We start from the raw sequence: 12755 nt of genomic DNA, 5'->3' as shown, positions 1-12755 counted from the left end.
AATTTTGTGTTTAGACTTGGGTTTTATCCAAGACAACTCATTATATATTTACATATATATTATATGTATGTAAATATTCCAAAATCTGAAAAAAAAAATTCCCAAATCTGAAACATTTCTTGTCCCAAGCATTTTGGATAAGGGATACTCAACTTGTATAGTAAAATATTAATGGTGGAATTGAGGTGATCAATAGATGGTCACTGTAAACATTTTTAATTTTGTTGAATATTCAAAAACTTTTTATTATAAAACATTGGAAAAACAACCTCACTTAATATAAATGTCAGGTTACACACACAATGAAAAATGTTATGTCTTGTTACTTTGTTTTGCTACTATCTCACTTGAGATGGCAAGATACATAATGTGCCACATAACTCAAAGATTACAAAGTACATGTTTTTAAAATTTAAAGCATACATGTGTAAAATCTTTAAAATTCCACTGGAAATTAAGTCTTAAAATTAAATCTTAAAATGCATTAAACTACAAAATCAAAGGAAACATGTTTCATGGAACTTGAACTTCTCTAAAAAAGACCACTTCCTCTATAGGTCAATCTGTTAAAAATTTTAAGTATGAACAGGAAAATTTGAGCATTAAATAAGACAAGTAGGGAGGTTAGATTGGATAAAGTGTTTTTCTTCTGATATAAAGAAATGTAAGGGGCTGTGGATGTGGCTCAGTGGTAGCACACTTGGGGAGAATGTGTGAGGCACTGGGTTCAATCCTCAGCACCACATAAAAATAAATAAATAAAATAAAGGTATTGTGTCCATCTACAACTGAAAAAATTATAAAAAAAGGAATGTAAGATTCATAAGTAGAAAATAAAAATATATCACAAAACTCCTAGTTCAATCATATATAGAGAGCAAAAAAGTAATTTTCCTTATGTTAAAATATATTTTGTTCTTTCTTAAACTATCTGAAAGAATTACAACTGTGGAGATCCAGCAGTAATACTACTAAAATATAAGAGAGGGCAAAAGGGTTAGGGTTGTAGCTCAGTGGTAAAGTGCTTGCCTGGCACATGTGAGGCACTGAATTTGATCCTCGGCACCATATAAAAATAAATAAAATAAAGGTTTTATGTCTATCTACAACTAAAAAAATATAAAAATGAAAAAAATATAAAGACAAGGCAAAAGTGTTTCAACATAATAAATAGGCTGCCTCTGTTCTTGGCAGAAGGTGTTAAAACTGTTTACCTAGGATGGGAAAGAAAAATAACAATATAATATTCATATTCAAAATTTAGGATGTTTATACATTGTTAAACAAATATAAATAAGTATTCACATACCTAATATTATTTTTAAGAACTTTCAAGCAACTGAAGCATTTAAAGGTTGTGTAAGTCTTTGGTTCTTCCTCCATGGCTCCTTCATGTCTTCCATAGTAAAAGTCACTAACTAACATGATCAATTTTCCTTTCTCTGAACCAGTATTAGTTTTATCTTCAGCACATGAAAGTTCTGTTTTAATACTTTCCATAAAGTTATTTACCATGTCTGGGCAGCAACGCTAAAAAGAAGAAAAAAATAAAAGCCTTATTTAAATCTCTTTTAAAAATGAATTCTGGGTTTACATCTAGGGCCAAGATCATACAAAACTGCATGGCAATATATCTGGAAGGACATTCACCAAAATGTTGGCTTCCTTTCTATTATAAATTTTATACAATTCTAACAATAAATACTATTTTGATGAAGAAATAACTTCAAAAATAAATGGAAGGGCTGGGGATATAGCTCAGTTGGTAAAGAGTTTGCCTCACATGCATAAGGCCCTGGATTTAATCCCCAGCACTACACACACACACACACAAAAAAAGATCAGGAATAGCTATATATGTGATCTTTTCTTTTGAGATATAAATACTTAATAATTTGCTTCTTGGCCCCAAATCATACATTTCATATTTGCAGCAAGATTTAGCTGAAAAGGAAAGGTAGTTTGATATGACTATGACTATGTATAAGCTTAATTATTAAATAACATAGTAGTACATTAGTAAGCTTGGTTGGAAGTAGACTCTGAGCACTGCTAACCTGCCATTCTCTAGAGTCGAGGTGCTAGGAGATAAGTGGCTCATAAAGAAAGAAGCATCAATTACATCTTACAAACTTCGACATATTCTATCTAGAATGCTTAAATAACTGACCAGGAAATCTATCTCATGAATAAAATCAAGACCTCATAAACTGATCCTACTTTCATACATGAGCCATTTTCCTCAATAAGAAAATTTATTTATTGTCTCTTAGAATAATTTAAAAACAAAAATAAAATAGAAAATATTCGCAAACTACAGATCTGATAAAAGGTTAATATCCAAAACATACAAGAACTCTTATAACTCAACATAAAAAAATAAACTGATTTAAAAATGGGTACAGGAACTGAATAGACATTTCTCAAAAGATACAGAAATAGGTAACAGGCAACTGAAAAGGCATTCAACATTAATTATCAGGGAAATACAAATCAAACCACAACGAGGTATCACCTCATACTTTATCAAAAAGACAAAAGATAAATGTTGGTGAAGAAGTGGAGAATATGCAACCTTTATACACTCTTTAATGGGAATGTAAACTGGTGCAGCCACATATGGAAAACATATGGAGGTTCCTCAAAAATTAAAAACAAGTACCAAAAAATCCAGCATTGATACCTCTGGGTACATATTCAAAGAAAGTGCAATTAGGATCTCAAAGACAAATGTGCAATCTCATGTTCACTGCATCATTATTCATAACAGCTAAGACATGAAAGTAATCTAAATGTTTATTAATATACAAATGGATAGAGAATGTGGTATATACATACAATGGAATATTATTCAGCCTTACAAAGGAAAGAAATCTACCTCTTGAACAATGGATAGACTTGAAAGATATTATATTAAGTGGAATAAATCAGTAACAGAAGGACAATACCACATGACTCCTCTTATCACAAAATAATAAAACGGGCAGTTTGAAGCTTTTAAAGTGATGGATATATTTATGGCATAGACTGCAGATGGTTTCACAGCTGTAAACTTATCTCCAAACTCACTGAATTGTATACATGAAGTATGTACAGCTTTTTGTATGTCAATCATACCTCAGTAAATTGGTTTAAAAAAGGGACAAGCCTACATAATAAAACAAGTCATGGTGGAAAACAGCAACTTTCCTGAAGTCTAAGCTACATACACATAAAACAAATATAATGTAAAAGACTTAAGAAATAAAGCATGTAACAAAAAAAACTGACAAAACAAAGATTAATTAAACCTATCTTACCAATTAAATCTCTCCTATCAATGAATACAAATGGGCTTAAATGAATGAAAAGAAATAAGATTTTCATGTAGGATCACAAAAGAAACTAGTGAAAGTAAGAAATCTAAAAGTGCTTTGGAAAGGTTGAAAATAAAAGGTTAAATAAGAAAATAACAGGTAAATGTAAACAATAAAAAGCAAGGGTTGTATGCTTGCTATCACATAAAATGGAATTTAGATAAAAAGCCTGAAACAATAATACCAAAAGAATACTTTATAAAAATGCTAAAGGTACATTCACAATGACAGTATAAAGAGAAAGAGATATACCTATATCCTAAAGAGCAGCATCACAAAACAGAACAGGAAAATATCAAAAAACATATTGATGATGTGGGACTTGGATTCACCTTTCTCAAATACACTCTGGGAGGTAAGTGTAGTGATCAATTCAACAGTTTTGCCCCAGAATAAAGAGATTTGTATTTGGAATTTTAAAACATGTCTTTCCCCCCTAATTTTTTATAAAATGCTGCATTTCAGTAAAAGTGTGCCAATCTTCAGAACAGTGAAGCAGTACCTTTTCTTAGGTTGCTTCTTTGCTTTGCACTCTTCTCACCCCTTCTTTCCCATATATCATCTACATTACCTTTTCTCTTGCTTCCTTCCCCACTTCGTGCCATTTACACTAGGTATGCAAAGAGAATACAGACTATCTTTATACAGACAAAACAGAATACTGTAATACCTTCTAAAATATTTTAAGTGGAGTTTCTCCTAAATCCCACACTTCATTAGTACCTAAAACCTAATTTCAAGAGTTTCCTATACCAATATAAAGCTAGATTTCATTTGAAACTATATAAAGTATATTCCAGATTGAGTTAAAACGATCATTTCATATGCTCCATCATTAGAAGTCTGTTGATAATTAAATGGGAAAACTAAGATTTCCATCAAGTCATGTGATATGTATTTGTCACCAAGGATAAAAAATAAATTTTAAATTTTATGAAGAATTAAGTGCCTAATAAAATGCCTGCTTTACAAAAAGTTTTGATTAACATTATTTTCATCTAAAATTAAAGTGCAGTATGAACATACTGTGGCACGAATATGAACTTAATTTTTAAAATTTTTTAAATTTTAGGGCTGGGAAGATTTTATAATCTTATATAAAGACAATCATTACAAATACCAATTTTTACTTAAGTTATATAGAAATAACAATATGAGATGATTTATTATCTAAATATTTGTACAAACCAGCTTTACTATGGATCAATCCTGAATATCTTCATGGATCTGTAAACATTAAAAAAAAAAATCGAATTTTGAAAAAAGTTTTACCTTCATGTGGTATTTCAAAGGATCCAAAAGATTGAACTGAATATTGCACTTTGGACAAGATCTTAGGAAAGGTACTCCAGTTTTGTTTTGAGTTGAGGTATTTGAACCTAAAACAGATTAAGAACTTCAATGACTCTAATTCATCTTTTTTTTAAAACCTTAATCACTAACAACAGTTTTGAAATTCATCATTATTTCTAAAATTTTATAAATAATACAATTTCTTTTTCATATGCCAGATTTCATACTGACCCGTTGTTGTTGATACCATAGCCTGGGAAGATGCCTCTGAAGGGGAGTTATTTAAAGACAATGAAGAGGAGGGATTTATTTCAGAAACACTTTCACCGGCCTTTGGCTTTTTTGGATTAACACTGTTTACTTTAGAAGTAGACGGACGTTTTAATCCACATGAAGTTTGATCCGTGTCTACAAAGATTTAAATAGTAGGAAAGATATTTATAAATACTTTAGTATAGAATATTACATAAAACTGGTACTAAAATGGCCTTATACTTAAAAGTACATAAAAATTACCTTGAGGCTAAAGATAATATAATTGAATTACAATATTATACAAATGATAAAAATAATGCTGAAAATTTATATAACTAAAAGGTAGAAATTGTACAAACACCTTTTATGAACTATGTATATTTGGCAAATTCATGAAATAAACTTTATACAGGAAAATTCTAAAGATACTTTCAGACAAAGAAATATTTGAACAGGTATGAAAGGAGTCAGACCCCAAAATTCCGAGCCAAAAGAAAGAAAAATAAAAGCACAGAGAATACTCTAAGTTCCTAAATAAATTTCTTTTTTTCCACTGAGGCACTTTATTTTTAGGTACATTTTAAATCCCTCAAAATAGAATCCTAGGATTTTCCTGCTGTGTGTTTTCATCTTGCTTCTTCCTGGTCCATGATGCCAGATGAGGTTGTTAATACAATGAAACCAAACTTCTGGGATGGGAACAGGTTATTCTGTCATTTTTCTAGGTCTTTGAGCTGCACATCAAATGTAGTGTAGATCACTTCACACATTTTTAACCTGACTGTGAGGTTCACAATAATTTTTCCAGCTCAGTGATCATCAATGATTTCAAATTTGCCAATATAACCATGCTTCATCATCACAGTTAGAAACTAGGTGATGACTTCAGGGCATGGCCTAATAAGAACATGGTGCTTGCCTCTCTTCAGCATTGTTGATGTTCTTGAGAGCATTTAGTAGGGACATTTATATACAACATTATGGCAGCGTGGAAAGATGGGAGAAAGGAAATGATTTTATCTTTTGATGCTTAAGAATTGAGCTTGAAAAATTATTTATTCTAAAAATGTAGAGATTTAAGATGTTTTATAAAACTTGAGATTTTTGTAGAAAATTCAATTTTGTTCTTTTTCCAACTAACAACCTGACAGATGGCTTAGATTAAATTATCTGATTATTCCCTAAGTACAAGGGAAACAACTAATCTTGAATAGCAATACCTCACTCACTCATATGAAAAGGAATTAATAAAATGGCTTTCAAACTATGGTCCCCTGAGTCTAATGCAATAAAATGAACATGTCAGATAAACTCTCTTTTTATGTTTTATTTATTAGACTTTTACGTGAACTTTTGTTTGAATGGGGATTTCCTTTTTTAATAATAGTTTTGTGTTTGAAAATCATCACCTTAAAGGCCAAAGGATTATATAATTCAGAGTATATAGAGCAGAGTATTCAGAGCAAGTGATAGTTTAGGCTATAAACCAGACACAGCAAAAAAGTGATTTTTTAAAACTAATAATATACAATTGTACTTTACTGTGATAAAGGTTCTAAAACTACATATATTTTAATGCTCCCAACTGTACATTTATAAGAGAAACAGAGTGGATGTACATTAGGAAAGTAAGATTATGATATTAGCAAGCTCATCTATCAAATCTGTTTTATTCTTTGAGGTAACAGAATTTTTTTTCCCTCCTCAAAGCACATCATTGACTGCTATACTATACTAAGGAACTTGGACCAACTTTTGTGTAATCATTTTAACATTCTTTTGAGGTATTTAGAAAATCTGAACAACCAATGAATGCTGGTATTTTGGATTATATATAATGGGCTGTATATTAAAAACAGACTTTTACTATATAATATTTAAAGCAGGAAGAAATCTAAGTTAAATAAAAATAACTGTGCTCAATAGTTTTCTATTCTGATCCTTATTTCTATTGCCTCTGGTCTCTAGTATTCACTACACTCAACTGTTCTTATCTGTACCAAAAAAAATTTCATTTTCATTTTTCAAAATCAAACCATTTTTTGGTAGTGTTAGGGATTGAACCTAGGGCCTCATGCATACTAGGAAAGCACTCTACCAGTGAGCCACATCCCTAGTCCTCATTTTTCAAAGTCAAGTTCATATCCAACTCCAACTTTGTCTACTCTACCATAATCATCTTGGACACAAGTTCAATAATCATGCTTCCAAAAACATATCACATATAAACATTCATAATTATCACTGTAACAACATTTTAAGTACTTTAAAGCTTATGATGCAGTTTTCACTTATCACTTATGTGGGCCTCAAAAAAGCCATGAGATAATTAATTTTATCTACAAATGGCTCATTTCAGGTCTGGAGAATAAATGCATTATGTGAGAAAAGTAAAAGTATCTGTTTTAATGTGAGAAAACTAAAGTATAAAGAGGTTAGGTGATTTGATAAAGGCAACAAAAATCATTAGAAGAGGTTTAAATACATATCTTCATAGCCAACTATAACAGTGTTTACCATTCAGGGCAAAGTTCCAATTTCTGCAGTATAAAAACTTTTAAAGTAAGAATAGGAGTCACTTTTTTTTTTTTTTTTTTTTTGATACCGGGGACTGAACCCAGTGGCACGTAACCACTAAGCCACATCCCCAGCCCTTTTTATTTCTTACTTTGAGACAGGGTCCTGCTAAATTCCTTAGGGCCTTGTTAAATTGCTGAGGCTTGTCTTGAACTTATAATCCTTCTGCCTCAGCCTCCCAAGTTGTTGGGATTATAGGTGTGCATCACTGCACCCAACTAGGAGTCACTGTCTTTAACTACTATAAGTTTCAGAAATTCGGACTTTTCCTATGAATAAACCATGTGCTTTGTAAATTCATATTTAACACAACTATTTTATCTCCCTATTTATTTTGTTTCATGGCTACTTAACTAGAGACCTAGACAGGTGAATATCAAATCAAGTATTATCAAAATGGGAAAATACTTGGGCACTAATATTACTATAAATTTTTAGTTTGGGTTTGATAAATGTTGCATACTAATTTGTTATTAAATAATTTTAAAATAAAAAATTGTGAGCTGGGTGTAGTGGCTTATGCCTATAATCTCAGCTACTCAGTAGGAGGCATAGGCCAGAAGATCCCAAGTTTGAGGCCAGCCTAAGTATCTCAATAAGACTGTCTCAAAATAAAAAATAAAAGGGCTGGGGATATAGCTCAGTGATAGAGTACCCCTGGATTTAATCAATGTACTTAAAAAAATGTCCCGTTCTCCATTTAATGAAATACATCAATTTAGCTACTACAGAAATAGTAATTTCTTTGAATATAGATAAAATTATTTAACTGGCACAATAATTTATTTTGGTTAATGAAGAACCTCATTATGGCAGACAAAGAACTGTAACTATTATTCAATCAGAAAATTTCACTATTCCTTCAATGTATATGTACTGAGTATTTACCATGTACAAATCACTATTTCTTTAGTTCTGTCATTTTATTATACTACTCTATTAATGATATTTAACTACAATATCTACATCATTCATTTGAACAGAAAGATAATAGTCTATTAAGAAATCAACTATAACCATACATTTGTTCTCATACTAATGGACTTGCAAATAATATTTTATTTTTTAAATATTTAGAGCATTACAAGACTTCTTTAACTCACAGAAATTGTACCAAGGTTTTTAAACCCATTGCTGGTTCCATGTGAGAATATGCTCAAAGAATACATGCTAGCCAACTTAGTAGAAAAAAATATTCAATTATTAAATATTATTTTATATAAAATCACCCAAGAAAGGAATTCATAAATGATTATGTCTAGCCAGATGTGGTAATTAACACTTGTAATCTTGGTGACTCAGGAGGCTAAGGCAGGAAGATCACAAATTCAAGACCAGCCACATACAATTTAGTGAGACCTTAAGCAACTTAGTTGAGACCCTGTCTCAAAATTAAAAAAAAAAAGTTAGATCTATTCTATCTTACAATGTATGAAAAAAAGAACACAAAGGTATGACTTCAAAACAGAATTTAATTTCCTATGTATATTCATCATGCCTACTTCTGTAATTTTTATTAAAAAGTGCTGAATCAAACCTTCCAAAATTTTTTCAGTATACCTGGGGACAGTGCTGTTGTATCCTGGGTCGAGTCAAACAATAAGACTGAAGAATCATCTGATTCAACTTGTGACGAATTCTTTGAAAAATCCTGTAAAAAGTTATAGTTATTTTGTTTCATAAATTTTTATAACGGCAAATTTAACTGTGTGCCAACATAATGAAGAAAACCTTAATGATTAAATTACTATGAACTATAAAACAAAAAGGTAATTACTAGTTTCTGCCAAAATTAGCCCCTATTAGGTAAGGATATAAGGGAACTGTTTGCATTATTTTTGTAATTTTTCTGGAAATTTAAAATTAGCTTGAAGTTAAAAGTTAAAATTTAAAAATAGTGATATTACTGGCAAAGTAGAGGTTATATTTTGGTACAACCTTTCTTTTTTCTTTTTTTTTGGTACTGGGAATTGAACTCAGGGGCACTCAACCACTGAGTCACATCCCCAGCCCTATTTTGTATTTTATTTAGAGACAGGGTCTCATTGAGTTGCTTAGTGCCTCGCCATTACTAAGGCTGGCTTTGAACTCTTGATCCTCCTGCCTCAGCCTCCCAAGCTGCTGGGATTAAAGGCGTGCGCCACCACGCCCGGCTTGGTACAACTTTTCTACAAGAAAATTTTATCGGTATCTTTCAAGGGTTTTCATAAGTTCATATCCTGTGATCTAATTATTCCACTTCTAAGATCTTATGATAAAGAAATGAAAATATTTACTGGAGAAATATTTATAAGAGCAAGAAATAAAAGCTCATATCTGATAAAGAAGTGGCTAAATAAGATGACAGACTATCATTCGCCATCATACTTTTAAGAAGTATCTTTTTCTTTTTTTTTTTAATGCTTTCAATTCAGTGTTCAATGAAAAATGAGAAACAGGTTATCAAATCAATATTAACATGGCCCTGATCATGATACTCTATATACCACACTAACCATCTGCTGGAAACAAAAATCAAACAATAGGGTGCTTTCTTTTCTAATCCCCTCCCACATTACATTACTTTTATAATGGGAATATAAAGATTTTGTTTGCTTGTTTTGTGCTTAAAAGTCAAGTTCAGTAGGTCATAAGAATTTTATTTGCTACTGTTTTATAACAACATTAATTTGTTAAGAAAAATATTGTGATCCAAACCATTCCATCCCTAGAATTTGAGGCATGAAAAGCAGATTTCTATATGAGCCTTTATATTTATTATAGAAAAGTAATAATGGTTAAACTTAATTTTAACTGAGCACAATCTTATTGAAAGATAAGTATTTTCTCTAAACAGTTGCAGTTAGAAATGGAAAATATTCTTTTGCAATTTCCAAAAATAGTTCTCTAACTGAAGTTCTCAAAGTTAATACTTTAAACCATTTCTGAGGTGACAAATCTGGTCAATTAAGTACCATAATTTCAGAGAACAGACACATTATTTGACAAATAACTTGTTAAAATAATTCTCCAATTAGAAATTTCTTATGTCTCATAATATGGTTCAGAAAGGTACCAGAAGAGGTGATGACTGGGATTTAGAACACCTGTCTATTTACTCAACCATGTAACTTCGGAAAAGTTACTTCTTAGTTTCAAGTCATTTACCTTTTCAACTGAAATAATAGCCACCAATAACTTAAAATGCATTTGCCTTTTTTCTTTCCTTTTCTTTCTTCTTTTTATTTTTTATTTTTGGCAGTACTGGGGTTTGAACCCAGAGGCACTATACTACTGAGCTACATTCCCTGGCTCTTTTTATTTTGAGAAAGGATCTCATTAAGTTTGAGGGGATTACAGGGATACCTAAGCTCCCAAATTCCTGGGATTATTGGCATGTGCCACCATGCTCAGTTGTACTTGCTTTCCTCATAGTACATGTATTATATTAAGTAGTTGTTACAATAATATTAATAAAGACGTTGTATTATCTCCTATTTTATAAATAGGTAAGCTCAGACTTACTGTGGTTAAATATGGTTCTCAGTACAACTCAGATTTTTGCTGATAAGGTAGTTGGGACTAGAACCCAGGCCTGCCAAAATGCAAAGCCTTTGCCCATAAGCTATAGTGCACTGACTTTATTTATTTATTCATTTATTTGTTCATTTGTTTATTTTGTGCAACTGACTTTAAAAGTGATTCTAACCTCTATCATTTTCTTTCTTTCTCTCTCTGTACCAGGGATTGAACCTCGGAGCACTTAACCAATGAGCTGCATTCCCGGCATCTTTTATTTTTCATTTTGAGACAGGGTCTCACTAAGTTGCTTAAGGCCTCACCAAGTTACTGAGGCTAGTCTTGAACTCACAATCCTCCTGAGTCACTGGGCTTACAGGTGTGTACTACCGGGCCCAGCTGAATCTAAAATTCTCAACCCTGGCTGTACAATATAATCACCAGGAGAGTTTTAAAATGTCAACACAGTAAAAAAGGCAAGTTTCTTAGTGTCATGACAATAGCTTTAACCTCCTGGACCCTTTAAAGAGTCTCAGGAACCTCAAGGTTCTGTGAACAATACCATTGCTTTACAGCAATGCTTCCATTTTTCAAAGAATATACTTAAATATACATAAAGATTTGTGAATAGGCACATTGTTAAAACTCAGGGTGAAATTGGACTGAAATCCCATATCCAGCTATGTGGCCTTGAGTGGATCATTTAGCCTTTCTGTGGCTGTTTCCTCAAACTTAAAATGGGGACAACAGTGCCCACCTCATAGGAATGGTCTAAGAAGTAAGACTAATATACAAATATATATATATATATATATATATATATATATATATATCTCAATATCAATATCACAAAGAATTATACATATTACCATCCCCTGAAATGGTATTGCTTTACCTATTTTAAGTTTTAAAAACTAAACAATGAAAGCATGTTCAGAATAAACAACTTTGGAACAATCTTCTCAGTTAAGAATACTTGTTTATCATCTTAAGTTGATTTCATAGAAGTAGAGAGTAGAACAAACATCACTAGAGGCTGGGAAGAGCAGTGGGGAAAGAGAATATTCAGAGGTTGGTACAAAAATACAATTATTTAACAGGAATAAGTTCTGGTGTTTTATAGCACAGTAAAGTGACTACACTTAATATTTCATTGTACATTGCAAAATAGCTAGAAGAAATAATTTAAATGTTCCGTACATAGGGAAAGGATTAATGTTTAAGGGGATGGATACGTTAATTGCTCTGATTTGAGCATTACATGTTGTATGCATGTACTGAAGTATCACATTATATCCCCAAATATGTACAACTATGTATTAATGAAATAATATTTTAAAAATTAAAATAAATAAAAATTGCCATTATATAATATTCATCACTAATTATACCTTTTTATTCTTATTTAGATTGCATAGTTTTCAATACTGTGCCTATTCAAACTTCCTGATTTATAAACCTGGTAGATAGTTTTATAATTATTATTCTGGGTATTGGTTGAAGTATATCATAAAAGTGGACACATTTTCTGAGGCAATTATGCTTGTAATGGAATGGTAACTAGCTATGACAGTTCATAATTTTAACTTGGTATCTAATATGTTCCTGAACTCATTGTGTATTTTCAGAAATACTTACAGGTTTAGATGTATTCTGAACAACAGCAGAGCTTTGTGAAGATTTAGATTCAGGATGAAATCTAGGCAAGGCAGCCACTGGATTTGATGCTGGGTCTTTGTAGTGTTGACTTGTAGACTTGAATATATCAGGAATAGC

At 31.4% G+C, this 12755-nt stretch overlaps 1 protein-coding gene across 4 annotated transcripts in view; it reads right to left on the bottom strand.

The window, feature by feature from the left end:
- ZNF280C (zinc finger protein 280C) overlaps positions 1-12755 on the bottom strand; it is a 50660-nt gene that overhangs the window by 20223 nt on the left and 17682 nt on the right. For all 4 annotated transcript variants that reach the window (XM_079122707.1, XM_079122705.1, XM_079122708.1 and 1 more), the window contains 5 exons: positions 12618-12754; positions 9042-9132; positions 4881-5057; positions 4629-4735; positions 1310-1530 (listed from right to left, as the gene is read on the bottom strand). In XM_079122707.1, coding sequence (XP_078978833.1) covers positions 1310-1530; positions 4629-4735; positions 4881-5057; positions 9042-9132; positions 12618-12754 — 733 coding nt within the window. The remainder of the gene's footprint in view (positions 1-1309; positions 1531-4628; positions 4736-4880; positions 5058-9041; positions 9133-12617; position 12755) is intronic.

Source organism: Sciurus vulgaris, assembly GCF_902686455.1.
Source record: "Sciurus vulgaris genome assembly, chromosome: X".
Lineage (NCBI taxonomy): Eukaryota > Metazoa > Chordata > Mammalia > Rodentia > Sciuridae > Sciurus > Sciurus vulgaris.
This window is presented reverse-complemented; position numbering and strand designations above follow the sequence as displayed.